We start from the raw sequence: 19,781 nt of genomic DNA, 5'->3' as shown, positions 1-19,781 counted from the left end.
TGTTCAATATTATGTAGGATTGGGGCTTCTCAGCTAGAGTCTGTTTCTTAAAGACCAGCTACTCTAAGTCTGCACGTGTGTGTATCACTCACACCATCACAATACAAGTTAGACAAAATAGATGCTTAATGGTGTAATTCACTTTACAATGGCACTATTATTACAGCATTACTCTATTTTCATTACTACTGCATATTAGGATCGGCTTCCAACATGTTTGAGTGAAGAAATAAAACAACCTAATCACAGTGCCAGTTAATTCTGTAAAAGTCATACAGTATATCAAAACGAAAACATTTTCACAGCATCCCAGGAAGATGGGATTCCACGCCTAGCTCACTTCCTCTAGCTTCCTATGCTTCTATCCCTACAATACTTTGACCTAGCCTAGTCCAATTACAAGCCAAAAATCAAAGACCCTTAGCAAGCTTAAATGATTCTCTAAGGAAGGCTATTATAATCCATCGGCACACCCTCACCTTGGGCTAACATTATTTTCCCAGATTTACCCAATACCATTGTAGTACCAATAACTACTCTTTCTCGTGCTGCTCTCTCATCAGCTCAAATACTGTAACAGCAGAGTGATTTCAAGCAGGTTGTGAGTCTCTGAGAGTATTGCTTGCAAAGTGCATGTAAATTATTAGATTACATTACAAGTGAAAGACTCAGCGGTGGGTCACCATAGTGGAGCATTAATGTAGAGCAAGTTGAATGGAACCCTCGAAGACAAGCTTCTCCACTGTGATTTTTTTTGGCAGGGAGGAGAAAGTGACTAAGGGGGGAGGGAGGGCAAGCAAAGATGGGTTGCTGAGCAATGAGGCATGAGAGAGCACCCAGCAGAGTGGGAAGGAGGGCACTCCCTCAGCCTAGATGGCTGGAGGGGGCAGCCAGCGGTACTACAGGAATAGTGAGGGCGGGGGAAGGGAGCAGGCAGACATGAGGCCCTCTTCTGGCTCAGCTGAAGGTGTGGGGTGTAACCTCAGGGAAGCCCAACAAGGGGCTGATGGGGTTGAACTTAAGTGATTCGCCTGCACTTGGCAGGATCTAGCCTGTGGCAGCGGAGCTGAGGGACTGGGATAGGATCCAGTTCAGGAAAGAGAACTGGTAGTTAAACGGAAAGACTCAGATGCCCTGGGACTCTTGCTTATTTCACAGAGCAACCAATCAGAACCAAGGAGGAATGCTGGAAGCAAAGGGAGCTGCAGACCTGAAGAAGAGAGAGAGGAGATATGGCCAGAGGGTCCCCTGCTCCTGGGTGTGCTCTACCATCACCACCAACACTGGAGCGACACTGAATGTGTGCTGGGCATCCCGCCAGCTGCTGCACAGGCATCCTCACAGGTGAGCTTCTCAAGTACCGTGGGAAGCCGGCATCATACACATCCCCGGTTTTCAGGTGACATAAGAAGCAGACTGAGTGGTGAATGAACTTACCTAAGGTCACACAGCTAGCACACAGCACACCTGGGCCTCACTCCCAGCAGGCTTGTACCAGCCACATATGCTGTTTCCCAACACGTCTAGCCTTGGTCTGAGTTGCTCAAGACTGGAGCAGGCCTGAACCTGCTACGGAGGGGAGGATTGGTGGATCCACGAGAGACAGAAGTGGGACAAACAAGGGTGGCTGGGTCCAAACCCAAGGCCCAGTTGGAAGTAGAAGCAAGTAGAAGCTGCACTTGCAGAGTTAGGAGGTGCAGAGCTGAATCTTTTGAGGCAGCAAACAGCTCTGCAGGGCAACGTGGGAGAGACGATCTGCACAGTTAATAAGCACCAACTTTTTGCAAGGCACTGTGCAGGGGTGAAAGAATAAACCATGGAGCTCGTCTTCTTGCGGGGACTAGACTCCTGCCCAGGAAATAACACTAGAAGACAGTGTAAGGGAACCTGGCGAAGGAAGAGGCCACATGCTGATTGAATGAGTAAGGCCCATGTGCCTGACCACTGTAAAAGACACGGGGCTTGAGAACTGCAGGAAGGATGGGGTGAGTCTTATCTGAAGCTGAAACGATTGTAGGATCTCAAGAAGCAAAGAGATTGGACATAAGATGGGAGATGGGATGGGGAAGAAGAGAAGGGGGAGGGGTAGGGCCCATACAAGGAATAGAGGTAAAAAGAGGCTAAGTTCAAGAAACATGTGGAGGAGAACCCTCAAAAGTGTCTGGTCAAAGGCGACCCAGACAACGGGCTACACTGAGATGCCACCACGAGAATGTAGGATCCAGGAAGGCAGGGATCTGACTTCTCTTGTCCGCTGCTTTATCCCCAGAGCCTAGCACAGTGCCCAGCACAGAGAAGGTGCTCAGTAAATATTTGTTGACTGAAACAATGCCACCCTCGTGCCTGTACACAGTGATGACAGCTCCAAGCAAAGGGGATCCCAGAATTTACATGCTAAGCCAAACTAGGCAGATGCACGTCTGTCTAAACGGAACACGCTATTAATGAGCATGTGCTAAAAGTGGCACAAAGATAGCAAATGATTACAAATAATAAGCATTTACCTTATTTTCCCTCCCCCAACTCTTCCTTGAAACTATAATGAGTAACACCTGGAGTGCGACCTCAGTTACTGTGGAAACCCTCCCTCCCTCCTCTCCTCCCACCTCCAGGCCACAGCCCACAGAAAGGCTGCTTCTACCTCATGCCCTGGACAGTGGTTTTCAACTTCGAGGAGCGGCCCATAAATAGATCATGAAACCAATTTGGTGGCTCATGACTTGTATTTTGTCTTTAAATAATAGAGCAAAAATAACAGTGCATTGCAGGTAATGGATATTCTATGTGAAAAGTTTACTGTGTGTGTGTACACTGGCTTACAATATATTATGTTTTTCTCATAATAAAGACACTGCACTAGAGGGAAAAATTCCAATATTAGGACACTTGTTTTCATATCCAAGCTGAATGACCCTTGTTTTCCTGGCTAAATATGACTGTCAAAGGTACTGCTCTTCGGGCCAGTAAACTTGGCCCATCCTGAAACATCAAGAAATTCTGTGTAACATACTAAGTTCAGATCAGTTCCTTCAAAGTGGCCTCTCAGTTTCACAACACACAATCTCTTTTGAAAAAAAAATAAGATTTATTTTTTCCAGTTATAAAAATAATACATGCATAATGCAGGAAACTCAGAAAATACAGAAAGGCACAGAGAAAGAGAAACTCAAAGATAATCCCACCATCCAGAGTTGGCCACTTTATCACTTCATCATTTAGGTACACGTGGGCCCATGTTAATATATACATACATATACACACACACACACACGCGTGCACACACACACTATAGTTTTTATTAAAATGATCCCATTCCCTGCACACTACTATGAAAGCCATGATTTTTCACTAAGTGGTAGATCCCAAGCAGCTTCCACTACAACATGATTTTTACTGGCTACATACTATTCCATTCACAGACTTGCTCAGGAGCATCCCTATAAAAGACATAGCCTTAAACCCTCTGCCTCGATGAAAGAGGACAGCTGCTGAGAGGTAACCCTCCCCCACTGCACAGCTAGAGCTGGCTGCCTCTAGCTCCAGCAAACATAAGGGCTCCAAGTACTGGATGCCCCACTCTATGTCCTGTATTTTACTTTCTACCAAGTCAGAGCAGGAGACACAGGCACAATTTTCACTATTCTTTCGAATGGCTTTACTGGCAGAGCCGCAAGCTCACTGGCTAATTTTTAATGAATAATAAAAATGCCCAGTGGGATTAAAATATAATAATACTGATAATGTTCTACTGTTGACGCACAGCCAAAACAAAGTTACTTTCATACATATCTACCACCTAAGGCTGGGCTGACCTGCGTACATAACGTAATAGCCTCGGGGCGGGGCGTGGGGGTGTCTTCCGGTGGACAAGAACTTGCTGGAACTTCTGAGCATCCTGACATAGCACTCAAGTGGAAAGAACATGGTTAGGGAGGGAGAAGACCTGTGTTCTGGTCGCAGCCTTGCTACCTGCTAGGAATGGGACCTCAGGCACATTCTGATCTCTGTGGGTACCAGTTTAAATGGGGGGTGGGGTGTAGGCTAGATGGTTCTTAAGGCCTCTTCTGGCTCTAACAGGCTTTAGTCTAATAAAACATGACCCATGGCAGCCTCATGAGTGAGCCCTACATATCTAATGTACACCCCCAAGCTCAAGATTAGAAAGCGACCTTTTGAATTTTCTAGAGCCCTTTCAGGGGTACATTCAGTTCTCCTACTGATTCTTTTGGGGAGCCTCGAGAAAGTTTAGCAGCTCACCACTCTTCATGCACTTTCTGTAGAAACATGCTCATCCAAAGTGGGTCACGGTGCCAGAAATGGTAAAATACAGCTCCAGCAATTTCATCCTTCTCATCATCAGTCAACTAATCTCTCACTAGAAGAAGCATCGTCTTTGATTATTAAAGGATTTCATTTGCCTTTGCTTTCCCCCTGCTTCATTACCTGCACAATTGAGAGTTATGGGCAGTTCACCCTCCCAGGTGCTCTGTACTTCCAGATATAATATCCCTATCACACAAACGTTCCTGGGAGTACATGCTGTATTGTTACCGTGGCCTTTTTACCATCCACTGGCTTTATAAGTGTACAGTGAAAATGAAAAGCAATGCAGTTTATTGAAGAGAATTGCAACATGTACCCGTTTCTTCCACCATTTGTCTGTTGAAAATCCATTAACTTCTAAGCAGTCACTCCTCCCCATGACTGGCGTTGATCATATGGGATTATATAGGCCTCTTTGCTTCTGGAAGGGCAGAATCATATCAGGTTGTCTTTTCTCCATCTTTGTCCATTTCTTCGGGTTTCTTTAAAACTAACTGGATGAGTCAATAAACACGCCAGCCATTTCCCTTAACACCTGTTCTTGCTCTGTTTCTCCAAATATTCCCTTACCTGCCTTTGTCAGTTGGCATTCTCAACAAGTTCATCATAACTTCTCAAAGTGCCAACTTTTCCTCTGTTCGTCGTCCTCATTAAAGATAATTTAAACTTAGGCACATTCCCAGCCATTTCAGAGTCACTGCTAATTTCATCCTCTTTTGCATGGGAATCTCCTTCCCTCCAGAGATTCCCTTCCTTCACGCACAGCCCCCGCTCCCCAGCCCCCCACAGGCAGCATCCTTAATCTCTGTATGCATGACCCCCTTCCCCTATTCCACCACTCTTATCTTCCCCCCCAGTACTTCACCCAGTAAAACACACTTTAGCATGTGGCTCTCCTTCCTTCACTCCAGTTCTGAGAGAAATGTCTGTGTCTGGAGATTGTAAAGTCACCTTCAGGAAACAGGCATACAGTCGGCTGTCAATTAATCAGGATAAGACAGAAAAAATTACGTGTGCAGCGCTGCTTCTCAGTCCATGCCTTTATGCTTTGGGGACCAAGAGGATTTCTCCCACCCAACCTAAAATTCATAGTGATGCCTTTTGTTTGGCTATAACGAATTCTCTATCTAGCAGCACAGCTGTTAATAGTCTGGATTATTTTAAACAGTGATTACCATACCTCATTATAAATTCAAGTGTTGGTCTCTCCTGTTTTCCCCCCATTCTGTTTCACCTCTCTTCTTTGCAACCTGCCTGTTTATCCTTGGTAGCATTCTTCCCTTATAACATAAGTCAAATGACTCTATACGCTGTAATTTTTAGTCCCACATTCAGAGTCTGACATATAGATTTTAAGCCACTTGATTCTCCCCCATTAGGCACAGACCCGGACATCACCATTCTTGTCACGTATACAAGTCCATCAAGTTTCAGTGTCATTTATACACCATTTTATTGCTTTTTACTTCTTTCACACACGCCTACCACTTACGTACAGCAACTTCACAACATTCATATTTCATAAACTTCATCAGTATTCAGCCAAATCCTCCCCCGAAGTAAGCTAGGTATTTTTAACAGTGCACTGCCTCCTTCACAGGCGTGAGAATCCTGTACCAAGTGGTACCCTTCCTGGTACCCAGGAAGAGTTTTATCTAGTATGGTCTGTTCACAGATGTAGGAACTTCCTAATTGTTTCAAAAAACTTTACGGTAGTTCATGATCAAAACTCAAATGCCCAACCACGCTGTTAGAGATCATTGGAGGCTGGATGACTATAAATCCTCTACACCTTGATTATTCCTATCCGTTTCCAGCCTCTGATTGAGCTCCAGGGAAAGCAACAAGAGTGTAGAAACTACCTGGGACAGCCTGGAGGCCTCCAGCACCTTCCAGGGTGTGGGAAAACCTGTCCTTTCCACTGTGGTGGGTCCCGCAGACAGGGCCACGAAGGGCACCTTCTGTGGACAAGATACTCACTGGAAAACCACAGGGCCGTGCCATTGTCAACGTGCCACAGCACGTAATGGGATAAGACAGTTTTAATAATGATGTGTCAGTGGAGACCATAAACATCTGTTAGGAAAAAAAAGATTGTTCTTCCACCAACACAAGGGAATTGTTACCTGTAATTCCTTTTCACATTAGCATGTAAAAGCCAGAGACGAAATGGAGCCTGCCTAACCCACGGCTATGGTACCTTTATTCGTCATCATGCCCTACTCCACTTTTCTAAGGATTTCTTTAGACAATCTCCTTTATGTCTTTACTCCGAAAGTAAAATAATGATAATAATAATAATAAGGCTGTCACAAAAGAACACCAAGACTCCCAAGCTGAATTTCCAACACTAGGATATCAAAGATATCATAAGATAACTCAGTTATTTGTAGTGAGGTACATGGACCTAGAGTCTGTCATACAGAGTGAAGTAAGTCAGAAAGAGAAAAACACATAACCGTATGCTAACACATATATATGGAGTCTAAAAAAAAATGGTTCTGAAGAACCTAGGGGCAGGACAGAAATAAAGATGCAGACGTAGAGAATAGACTTGAGGACATGGGGAGGGGGAAGGGTAAGCTGGGACGAAGGGAGAGAGTGGCATGGACATATGTACACTACCAAATGTAAAACAGATAGCTAGTGGGAAGCAGCCACATAGCACAGGGAGATCAGCTCGGTGCTTTGTGACCACCTAGAGGGGTGGGATAGGGAGGGTGGGAGGGAGATGCAAGAGGGAGGAGATATGGGGATATATGTATACGTATAGCTGATTCACTTTGTTATAAAGCAGAAACTAACACACCATTGTAAAGCAATAACGCTCGAATAAAGATGTTAAAAAAAAAAAGATATAAGATAACCACAGACTACCATTAAATCAGGTGGGACGGTCTTGAGAAAGTCAGTCTCTGACTGTAGTACCTGGGATGCTTTCCACACTGGTCCAGTGAACAAGGGCCTAAGCTTGGAGAGAGAGAGTCTCCTCTGGAGAAATCTAATTGTTCTTTATCGACATTCTTGAAAGTCTTCCTTCTAACCCTAGAATTTCCTAACTTTCAGGATTGATGAAACCCCTTCAACTCATCTAAAGGAGAGGCAAAAATAGCTGACATTTCTATCTACCACTACACAGGGGAGAAGTTACATAATGCTACGGTAATACAGCACGTAACTTTTCTGTAAATAAAATAGCCTTCCTAAATTCTTAAGGATGATTTTACATCCTCTACACTGCTAGAGAAAGAATTAAGGTCTAGACTCAGGTTGAAATTTTCCTCTGAAGTAAAAATATCAACTAATCAGAATCAACTAACTGATGTGAATTTCTATTCTGCAACTTGCAACTCAGAGAACAAAGGAGGCAAGTAACAAAACATACTAATATTGAAGATTTAACCAAAAAAAGAAAACAATTTCCAAGCAGGGATCAGGACAGATTAGCCCAATTTCTGATACTGTCTCCATTTACAGTTGTATAATGTACAATCATAATTCATCCTCAGGACAGTGACACTGTGGTACCCTAAGATCCTCAAACCTCCAAGAAAGATTCAGTTACATCCTCAATGTTCTTTCCAGGGCAGCAAAGGGGATCAGCACACTTTAAAAACACATTCAGTAAGGAAAAGACAAAAAATATTTCTGCTCAATCTCCTGTTAGCCAGAAAAACTAATTCATCAGTGACACCTTGGTACTCTTATAGAAAAATCATGGTTCATTGTATATTAATCAATGCTCCAACACTGTCTACCTGTAGAGTTTTGGGGAGGTGTTAGTACACAATATTCAACTGTATTTTTCTTAATGTACAGCTTAATAAGATGGATGAACATTTTAACAGCTCATTTCAAACCAACACTTTCCATTCCGAATGAGATACCAAAAAAAAAACCACCCTTGTAAAAAAGCATTTTGTTTTAAATGATGGAAGAGAGAACACCTCAGAGAGGCAGAGAGAGAAATAAAGAGGAGGCTGTTCTTAAATTCTCAGCAAGGAAGACAGTCTTCATTTTCAGAAAGGTATTGCACATTCTAGGTTGGTGTTCACTCTGGCACCTCAAGGCCTTTCAAAGCAGACTCTTATTGCTCTGGAAGAACCTATTACTAGTCTGGGATGAATGGGTCAGGAATCTCCTTGAGGAGGGGAAGGATGATGTCTACCTCAGAGTCCCAGCACTCTGGCTCGTGAAAGACAAAGAGAGCAAGCAGCAGGATACGTCATTTGAGGAGAGCGGCATTCTCTGTAAAAAATTTTGTGCGTGGGGCAATCACATTACAACTCTTTCCCCAGACACCTGAAATGTAGTTAAGTATTTTGCTTCCACAGACACAGAAATACATAGATAAGCAGAGAAGCACCATTCATCAAGGAGACCAGGAAGATGGGCAGGGGGGGCGGGGGACACCCTCAGAAAAAGTGGCACGTGCTGTTAGGGACCACACCACACCAACGGAATTCGAAGTGACACCCAACTCAGTCTGTCCTTCCAACATCACATCACAACTTCCTAAAGGCAGGAATGGGAGAATCGGGAGAAAAACGTGAATCTTAACTCAGAACTGACAAGAGTATGGCCCAAGGAGAAGAACCCCTGGGCTTGTCTCACTCACATTCCAAAGGTTAGCTTTGGACAGGGATCAGTTTGCTTTCAAAAGTGATTCAGCTGTCACCAAAAACCCCAGAACATTTGCATCCGGAGGCAACAGCTATTGCGATTAACATTCCTACACCTCCCTACATCCCACTTAGGAGTCTGATGTGGAACCAGCAGTTCGCGCTTGTACCCCCCGCCCCAACCTCTGCTACCTGGAAAACACAAGCTTAAGGTCTCCTGGTGAGGGGTCTGGTCCATGCAGGCTCCATATTTCAGTTTCGGAAACAGAGACGTTTTCTAAAGCCAAGGGCTCCTCTTAACACCGGTAGGTTTTGGAAAATTCCAGCAGGTGACTAACATAAAAAAAGAGTCTGTTGTAAATGTTTTTAGCCACTCAGGATTTGACTTCTGGATTAATATAATTCAATTCTTTTTAAGAAAGAAGAAGGAAGCAACAGAAAAGGTTCTCATAATCATCATCAAATGCATTTTCTAAAATTATTCTATTACATTTTTAAAGGGTACAATTATAAATGTTTTTATGAGCAATTTACTGGAAAATGAAAGCCCCTTAGTTTAAAAAATAATTATTCCATCCCTCTGGCAAAGAATTTTATCCCAGCCAGTAGCTCCTTCAAACTATGGGGCATCATTTGTTCCCTGGGGAGAGCCAGGTCCACATAAGAAAAGCTGATTCAAGAATCAATCTCTAGAAAGTGCTCGAAATTGCCAGGCAAGAAAGCAGACCAGAAAGTGAATCAGTCAAGACTGAGGAGGGGAATGGTGGCACAGCACTTTGAAAGGCAAAGACTTCTGTGGGTCTAGAAGTCCTCAGGGCTCCATATAAACTACAGGCCTTCTTAACTGATTTTAAGTCAATCTAAGCGAGCTTCCAGGGGGTTCGATCTCAACCCAACTGAGCTTTTCAGTGTTAATCCCATCTTTTGGCTTCGATTTTTCCCTTAGGTCAGCCTGCCCTAAAAGCCTTCCACCTTCAGCACTGGTGTTCCAGACCGACTGCGTGACACACAGCTCCGTGAGGTAAACTTTAGGGAGGTAGAATACGTAAGCTCTGGCATGCGCATAATAAGGAGATTCTGAAAGAGGGTTTTTTTTTGGGGGGGGGGGTTGAATTTTTAAATTTTATTTATTTTCTATACAGCAGGTTCTTATTAGTTATCTATTTTATACTTATTAGTGTATACATGTCAATCCCAATCTCCCAGTTCCTCCCACCACCCCCTCCTTTTCCCCCTTGGTGTCCATACGTTTGTTCTCTACATCTGTGTCTCTATTTCCGCCTTGCAAACTGGTTCGTCTGTACCATTTTTCTAGAGTCCACGTATACGCATTAATATACGATATTTGTTTTTCTCTTTCTGACTTACTTGAAAGAGGGTTTTTAACAACAGTTATGTCACAATGCTCATGGCTCCCTGACGTCCCTGAAAGCCTTGTTAAATTAAAGCTTCGCTGTAGTTTTTCCGCTTCATTCTTACTTGCCATGTTGCCTCTTGCCCTTCTTTCTTCCCTTTCATTGGGCTGAAAAGATGGAACTGAACGACACCAGGCATCATTAATAGCACCCAGAAAACGGAACAGTTCCACTAAAACTGCTAACATTCCCTGCCCAGTTTTCAGAAGAAGTGGAGGCCGTCTTTCAGATTATGAAGTCACACATCTGACTTTGGAAGCTCAGGCACTCATGGTGCATGGCCCATTCACCAGTAGATTCCCAGGTGTTCAGAATCCAGCAACAGCTTCAAGTCTACCTAGGTAATGTCTCATGAGGTCACCTCAATGTCACGAGAATCCTGACCACAATCTCTGTGGACTGCAAACACTGGCTGCCTGGAAGCTAACCCACCTACCTCTCTGGAAAGCATCTTCCGAATCAGAAAGCATCGCACTTCACCCAATGCCAAGGACTCCACTCAACCCTCCTTGAGGTTGAAAATGCTAATTTTAAGGTGATGATGTTTGCTTTTCCTTTTGAGTTGTGTGCCTTTATGTTTTAAGTATTAAAAAGCCATAATCACCTAGTGTGTAGGTTAATTTCTTTCCGATATTGTAATTTATGCAACATTAATACTGGATGCCAGCTCCAATTTTCTTGCTGCTTACACTCTGGGAGCCGACTCGCATATTCTGCCAACTCCATTACATCATCTGAAAACCCAAACATTTCCCATTTTCAAATCACTCTCATCTACCAAGCATACTTACACATTCTCTCTTTTTCTCCCTAGCTCTCACTCTCAAAGGTTGGTACCCCTGAGGAGCAGACAGTACATCTGAGGTTCAAGTCTGCAAATGCACATAATTTCTGGAAGCTATTACTACTGCTGTGTTAGCTAAAGGATGCCTCCATCTCTGACCTTCCTTTTTCCATTCAGACTGTTATATAACCTAGTGCCTGCGTGCAGGATGTGAGTTGAGTGTTTGGGCCTTACCTCCTCTCCCTCCCCCCATTAAATCTCTGGAGGGATGGACAAGAGGTTGGTTCAAAGAAGAGAGAGTGGGGGGTGGCCCTCTAGGGGGCAAGGGGATGTGGGTCAGCAGGTCAGCTGTGCAAGATGCATCCTACCCCTACGCTGTCCCTCTCCCCTTGTTGCTGAGCCTAGAGGGCTGGTGGTACTGAAAGCCCCATCGTTATATAATTTGCAAGAACAGCCAGTTACGGATTTGCTAGTCGGTTCTGCAGCCTGCCACCCCGATCTCTTGCAAGAACACCTTCTGGCAAGAATGACACCTGAAGATGCTAATAACACACGGGAGGGGGATGCCTGAGACGGAGGGGGGTGGCAGCACAAACCAGAAATTACTGTGGCTTCCTACATACTATGTCCCCCACCCTTCCCAAAAAAAAAGCCTCAGAAACACATGAAGGGGATTTTCTCCAGTGTTTCTGATTAACCCTGTTACATAACCCGCTCGCATTCCAAATCCACCGTCTCAGGTCTAAATATACTCTGTGCAGCCAAAAGCTCGCCACACACAAACTCCCCGAGCTAGCTGCAGGTCCCGGCCCCCAGCCCCGATCCCCCTCCCTGTACTCCCGACCCTCGCTGCCCCCTCCCTCCCGCTCAAACCGCAGTTCAATGTGTTCACTCTTTCGAAATCGCCTTTAATTAAATGTTTTTCGCGTGTGTCATCCTGATGGCTTTTACTGTACTCGAATTCCGTGAATGGGAAAGCGCCTGGACAGGGGGTGTGGCTAAGGTGTGTGTGTAGGGGGGGAATACTGTAAAACAGCTAGCACATGATCAGCCATATTCCTACCTCCAACTCTAACATCGAGAAGAAGGGAGCGGCTCCCGGGGGCCCACACTCGCCTCTCCCGCCCTCCTCAATCGCCGCCAGAAGCCGAGTGGCAAGAGGAGGGGGCCCGCTGGGCCAGTGCCCAAGCCAGGGCTGGAGATCCTCTCTGCCCCCCAGCCCTGGGCGGCTCGCGCGAGCCTGCTTCCTCTAGAGTGACAGGGATGATTTATACATTATTAACAACAGTAATTAAAGCCGTAGCTTCCTCCTGTTGTTTGCAAACTCCAGGCGCATTCAAATAAATAATCCCCCATCCCCAAGAAAAACCCCACATCAGGTGCCGATACCTTTAAGAAAGAAGGAAGAGGGTGAGCTTTCCCCAACACTCCACTTTAACTAGAAAAAAAAGCAAGGAGGAGGCAATGGAGCCCCCCGCAAACAAACACATACACACGCACACACATTCTACAAAATGAAGTGTGTAAATATCGCCCGGGGAGGGGGGAACATCGATCGCACTATCCAACCAGCATTCAACTCGCACTGACCATTCCCAGGTTCTTGCAGAAACGCTTGGAGAGGGAAGGATTTCCCAGGTCAGAAATAAGTTTGGGTGCCTTGGCGATCTTTCTTTTTCTGCTTGTTTGCTTTTGCAGACGCTCACTCCGAATGCGCGTGGAGCGCCCCACAGGACCGCCGCCCCGGGCGAGTTGACGCGCACACGCCCCCCGCCAGGCTGGGCGTCCGGCTGCGAGCCCCGGGTCTGCAAACTTGAGCATCTCCCCTCGCCGCGCCCGCCAGACAACTTGGCGAGCACCTCGCGCGCCCGCACCCTGCTTCCTCCAGCACAATCTCCAAATCCCAAGCCCACCGCCGTGCTCCAGAGAAGGTGCCCACGTCGCCCCCCAAGTCCAGGAGCGCCCCCTCTCCACCCCCGGGGCTGCCCTGGTCACTCAATCCTAACGCCCCCCTCAGCTCTGCGGGGAGCCGAAAACCCACCCCGTCTCGGGCTGCCGGGGCCGAGACTGTCAAAGGAGAAAAGGTAAAGGGGGAAGAGGGTGGTCATAAACAGAATTTTTTTTCCCCTTCCTTTCCTTTTTAAAGGACACTGCCGCTTTAAAAGTTTCTTTCCCGGGCCCCCACTCTCCGGTTCTCCGTATTTTGGGGAGCGTATTTAATATCGGCAACGCGGCTTCCCTCCTCTCTTTGCAGAAAAATCAAAGCCAGGGGGTGAACCCGCCGGCTGTCAACCCTCCTGCCGCGTCCCCCGCCCCCCTCTCCTCCCGCAACCCGAGAACGGGCTGCAAAAGTTTGCAACATTTCTGGGGGGCGGAGGGGGGAGGGGAAGGGGGTGCTCCGAGCTCTGGGCGCCGGCGCAGGCTCGCGCGCGGCCCCCGACCCCGCGACCCGGGCGCCCGCTCCCGGCCGCCCCCAGCTCCGCGCCGGGGCTCCCGCCGCCCCCTCCTCAGCCCCTCTCGCAGCCTCCTACCTCTGCTGGTGCTGGAATAGCTCTGTCTGCGCACCGGGGCGGGCGGCTCGGTCTTGCGGGCGGATTCCTGGTTCAGCGGGGTCTCCCTGGAGCCGGCGGCCGCGTCCGCGCCGCTGCTGCCCGGCTCGCTGGCGGCGGGGTCGGGGGCTGCCGGAGCTGACTCCATGTTTTTTCCCAATGTAGAGATCGCTGGAGATGGCGAGCTCCGAGACTCCCTCTATCTTCTGTTTTCGGAGCAACTCTATGGTACCAAAAAAAAAAAAAAAAAAAGGGAGAAGGAGACCGGGGAAGGAGAGAGCAGGCGGCGGCGGGCGGGCGAGCGAGAGCGCAAGGGAGCGCGCGAAGTGTGTCTGGGTGGACGTGTGTGTGCGCCGGAGAAGGGATGGGAGGCGGGTCTGGCCACAGGCAGCGCTAGCGAGAGCTTCTCCAGCCGGTCCCCACACCCACATTCCCCACCCTCCAGACCCCAGACCGAGAGCCACGGACTGGCTGCCAATTTTGGGAGGTGGGGAAAAGAGTGGAGGAGGAGGGGAGAGCCTCACGTGCCCCCCTAGCCCAGGGACAGAAATTAAGATTGGCGACAATGATTCTGTACCTACTTCTGAGACTCTCTCGGGAGCAGAACTTGTCCCCATCCGCAGCCAGCCTGGGAAGAGACAAATCCGGTTATCCACGTTGGGGAATCGCAGGTAGCTCCCTGCCAGCCCAGACCAGGACTGAGGAGAAACTAAAAAGGAATTAGACCTGGGCTGACACCCCAAGGAAGGCAGAGGATGGGAGGACGGAGGACGTGGCACTTCTTACTTTGCCATGGGACGTCCAGTGGGTTTCCAGTATTGGTTTGATATATGTGTCTAAAACACAATTTGTGAGTCTAGAATTGCCATGGATAGCCAATTTTTGGTATGGTTGAAAGCGGTCGCTGTCAGCTCCTTTGCTGTTTCCTCCGAGAAGGATCCAGAAACCACTTGGCAGGGCAATTTCTACTAAAGAAAACTTTGGCTTGATTGGTCGAGGACTATCTAAACTGGATGAAATATGCCACACTGCATCTAGTTAATGCATGGCTGCTAATTGTCAATTCCCACTGGTACTATTGCTATAAAATGTACAGTCTCATCCATAAAAGATATACTGGAAAGGCGTTAATAACATCTGAATGATAAAATTCAGGTAATTAACAGCTTTTAATAAGTTACATCATTGTAGGCATCACTCCACAGTCCCCCCTTCCACTGAAACACGCCCATCGGGTGCTTAATGAAACCCAAGGGTAGTGAAGAATTGCATCAGTGTTACTTTGATCTGGAACTCCACTATGAAGGAAAAATACAAATTGGATGAGTGGAAAATATTCAGGTGGTAGTAGCCTGATTTCCCTGCCTCAATACTCAATCCACCATTTCCTCTTGCCTGCCGAGACACTGATGAAATCAGTACATTTTTAACACACACCCACCTTCCTTTCAGAAGCCTTGCAAATTTTGACAACAAAAAATATTGTTATATACCAGAAGGTGGCATAAATATGAGTATTTAGGGGGTGGGGAGGGAATTGGGGAACATTTTGCTTTTGCTAACTTCCTGGTTTGGAAAAATGCTTTTGAAAAATAAGAGGAAAAAAACCTAGTTAGATAATAGCTTAAGAGGAACCTCCATATGCCAAATTTCACACATGGTTTGTGTTACTGTTACTGATCTTGGTCTGATTTCAAATACACAATGCTATTTGCCATGGTCTGTGTGTTAATCAGCAAAACTGATCCACTGGTCCACTCTTCGGAGTGATGCAAATGAGATGTGAACAGTTCTGATACCTTAATCCAGTCTCTGCAAGGATCCCTGGCTTTTGCCTGTCTGTTGGCGCCTACAAACAATGCCATGATTGTCTCCTCCCTCCCAAATCAGATGTGTCGGTTTCCCCATACATCAAAGCACAGATTTCCAGAGCAGCCTTCACGCCATTTACAATGGGTCAGCCTGTTAATAACGTTCTTGATGCAATTGACCTAGCTTGTCACACTTGACTTTTCTAAGTAAACAAATATATCAAAGTGCATGGTTTAATAAATAAGTTCCTCTGGGACAGCAAGTATGTCAAAATACATCCACTGCTCCATATTTATTTTAGAATATTTGGGAGAAAAGAAACTTTTCATATTAAATTTCACCAATGATTCTATTTGGGATGCAAGCAGCTCAAAAAAGATCTCTGGCTCATTTTAGGTACCAATAGCAACTTATTAATATTTTGGGTGAAATGTATTCCCCTGGGCCTTTATGGGTTCTTTTGCTGTTTTCCTTCGACTAAACTGGTATTTGTTTATCCAGGAAAGACCATCCTGAGTATGGCCCCAGTGACCTTAGTTAAGAAAGACTCCATATTCCCGTCAGGGTACCAAAAAGCCATTTCTCTTGCCTTCCTAAAACAATTACTGCTTCTGCAATTTAAAACAATTGGGAACTCAAGTGCTTTCCCTAAGGGAAAAATAAAAGTGAGTTAGATCCATTCCTTGACTGTCAATCATTATTACTAAAGTGTAAATTACCTCGATTGGGGAAGTGTTTGAAACCTGAGAAGCACAGTGATTAAGGTTATATTTCTTTCCTTCCCTTATGTCCCTTCCCTGATTACTAATTACAAGGCTTTCCAATTTTCCAAATATTTGGAAAGATGGGAGCCTTCCTTAGACTCTGTTCATTGTGAAAGGCAATAGTGTTTGCTTAAAAATGGTTATTTTACTTTGCAGTACTGAGTTCTGAGACAGACAATGGCTTAGAAAAACCTATGCTTTGTAGAAGACAGAAGCCTAAAAACCATTTTCTGTAGACTCCTCTTGCCCCCCTACCTCCTCTTCAATCACAGGCTCCCCTCTTGATGGTGACTCCAGTTTTTTTCTTATTCCAAGGTCATTACTGGGAAGCTCAGAGTTGGCTTTGACTCCCCTCTCTCACTCCTGCACCTCGCTCTCCACAGCCAGCCAGACTCGCCAGTTGCTTTCAATTCTACCTGTGACATCTGCCCCTCCTTTCTGCAGCTAACACTCCAATTCCAGACATTATTGCTCGTCTAAACCATAACCTTCCAAATAACTGGCCTTTGGTCTTATAACCATGCTAATCCATCCCAGAAAGCATTGCCGAGTCCATTATCCTGAACTATAGTTCTCATTTCCCACCATGTCACTTCCCTGCTTACAAGACTTTAATGGCTCCCTATCGCCTATCCAATTAACTACTAACTAGTCAACAAGGTATTCAAGGCTCTACCTCACTTATCCCTGCACTCCTGCACCAGGGATGGCAAATTGATCTCATCTCATGAAGGAACTCCTGAGGCTGTCTGGAAAGGTGTGGGCTGTGATTGATGAATGCTGTCTCCCATGGGTGGAGGGTTGGGAGCGGGACACTGGCGCCAGGAGTTTGCTAAACGGCCTGACATCCTTACATAATTCCTGCAATCCATGTGTAATCCTCAGACCAGGCCACGTGCTGCTCTCTACTCTTCCTGCTTGTAGTGCAGGATACAGGCACAGTTGCCTCTGCCTCTTCAGAAATGCCTTTTCTTTTCTGCCTTCTCTGTTAATTGAATCCCTACCTTTCTTTAGAGGTCCATTCTAAAAGGCAACTCCTCTGTACAACCACCCCGGTTTACCCCAAACCAAATATTTGAACTGTCTTAGTACTGTGCACCCCTCTTAAGGCGTCTGGTCTGCCTTGTGGTTGGTTGAACATTTGCCTTACCCTTCCTGGTGGAAGATCCATTCCTAGAAAACAGGGGCTTTGCCCTTGCACACAGTAGGAACTTATTAGAGTTAGTGGGTTTGAGGAATGGAATTGATGATCTAATCATAAAGTAGCATGTCCACACAGTGATTCCATTACACAACAAGAATGAAAACCAAAGTGTTTCAACTTTCAATCACTTGAAATAAGCTTTTCCTTCCTGGATAAAAGATTAGTTGACATGTACGGGCTGTTAAAATTTATGTATGCAAAAAAATGTTGACAGTTATTTTCTTTGCATTTCTGGGAGAGGGAGAGAAGGAAAATTATGGAACTATATAGTAGAATTTCCTTGGGAGAGGGGAGCTTTCTACAACATACCTAAGAACAAAGAAGACAGAAAATTAAAACCAAGTGCCCAAGCAAGAAGTTTCTTTTCTTTCAAAAAAGCATCAAGAAACTGCAGCTGGGCTTCCCTGGTGGCGCAGCGGTTGAGAGTCCGCCTGCCGATGCAGGGGACGCGGGTACGTGCCCCGGTCCGGGAAGATCCCACATGCCGCGGAACGGCTGGGCCCGTGAGCCATGGCCGCTGAGCCTGCGCGTCCGGAGCCTGTGCTCCGCAACGGGAGAGGCCACAACAGTGAGAGGCCCGCGTACCGCAAAAAAAAAAAAAAAAGAAAAGAAAAGAAACTGCAGCTGGACAATATGATGAAAATAGAAGAAACTGAAACGAACATGCAGCACCACTCTTGGGCATGGGAGGGGCTCTCCATTCTGCTGTAAAGTTTATAGGTTTATGGTCAGAGCAGCCCCAACCAGAAAAGTTCAGGTTAAGAACAGCACTTTGTTCAAATCAGAGGAGGACCGGTGTAAATCCGAAGTCCTCATGGGTGGAACAGGAGATCCAGGCTTGCCAGATGCTTCAGAATAAAAAGGAAGATGAAGGCATGCAATGTCCACTCTGGATGATCCACTCCACCCCTCTTCCTATTTTGTAGAAGAGGAAACTACAGTGACTTGCTCAAGACACCCAATTAATCCATGGCCGGGTGTGGAATCTTCCTATTACCGGAATTCAAGATCCAACTCTGCCACGTACTAGCAGTGTGGTCAAGGATGAGTCACTAACCATTTCTACGCCTGTGTTTCCTCATCTATAGATGATGGTAATTAGGAGGGTTAGATAAGATGAGCCTTCCAAAATGCTTGCCACTCAAAATTTTGCTATTATTGTTATGCATCTTTAATAAAATCCTGTATAAAACTGTACTGTCCAAGGCAGTAACCACTAGCTGCATGTGGCTATTGACTACTTGAAATGTGGCTGATCCAAACTGAAATACGTGATAAATGTTAAAAGTCCACATTAGATTTTGAAGACAGTACAAAAAAATGTAGAGCGTCTCATTAATAATTTTATATTGAGTGCATGTCGAAATGACAATAGGTTGGATATATTGGGTTAAATAAAATATATTATTTAAATAATTTCATCTATTTTAACTTTCAAAAATCTGGCTACTGAAAATATAATATTACTGTGTACTTTACATTATACATCTATCGGTCAGGGCTGGTATGGAATGTGTCTGGTACATAGTAGGTATTCTAATGATTTAACTAGAGTAATTGCTAGGTTTCAGCTGGGGGGCACCACTGAGTCAAGAGTTAACATCCACCTTGTCATTTTACAAAATCTTAATCGCGTGCCTACTTTTTGCAGGGCATTAAGCTGGGTGCTAAGGAAATGAGAAGCAAAACTACTGTGTTTTACAGAGAAAGTAAGATGTGTTCACCAAAACTAAGTGCCATTCAGTGATGAGGCTTCAGCTGCCCTAGAGACCACCACAAAAATAAAGGAAGCTGTGAATACATCAACAAATAAAGGAGTGCAATTTATTGAATACCTATTAGATTCTAGATACTCTCTCATGTCTCATAGTTATTCTATAGATTAGGCTCCTCCACTTTGCCATGAAGCAATTCACTTAACTTCTCTAAAGATCCATGTTTCCATTTATAAAATGGGTTTGATCACCTTTTTTTTCAACCACTTACAGCAGAGTTGGTGAGGGTCTCATAATATAGATGAAAGTGACTTGGGAATTCTTAGAGGAGTCTCTCCAATAGAACCATATTTGTGTTATCCAGTATGATGGCCACTAGCCATATGTGGCTATTAAGCACTTGAGATAAGGTTGATGTGACTGAATTTTTTCCTTTTAAATAGACTCTATTTTTTTAGAGCAGTTTTAGTTTCAGCAAAATTAAGCAAGAAGTGCACAGATTTCCATATGCCTCCTGCCTCCACATGCTCACTGCCTCCCCCATAATAATATCCCCCACCAGAGTGGTACATTTGTTACAGTCAATGAACCTA

The 19,781-nt window shown here is 45.5% G+C and overlaps 1 protein-coding gene across 1 annotated transcript in view; it reads right to left on the bottom strand.

Annotated features, from left to right (window-relative positions):
* RORA (RAR related orphan receptor A) overlaps window positions 1-14,321 on the bottom strand; it is a 732,098-nt gene extending 717,777 nt beyond the window's left edge. Inside the window, exons 1-2 of the mRNA XM_004274696.3 lie at window positions 14,275-14,321; window positions 13,676-13,916 (exon numbers count right to left, since the gene is read on the bottom strand). Of these exons, the coding sequence (XP_004274744.1) occupies window positions 13,676-13,841 (166 nt within the window). The 5' untranslated portion in view covers window positions 13,842-13,916; window positions 14,275-14,321. The remainder of the gene's footprint in view (window positions 1-13,675; window positions 13,917-14,274) is intronic.
* Window positions 14,322-19,781: the final 5,460 nt, after the last annotated feature.

Source organism: Orcinus orca, chromosome 2, assembly GCF_937001465.1.
Source record: "Orcinus orca chromosome 2, mOrcOrc1.1, whole genome shotgun sequence".
NCBI classification, from domain to species: Eukaryota; Metazoa; Chordata; class Mammalia; order Artiodactyla; family Delphinidae; genus Orcinus; species Orcinus orca.
The sequence above is the reverse complement of the archived record's forward strand: the minus strand, read 5'-3'. Positions and strand labels throughout refer to the sequence as shown.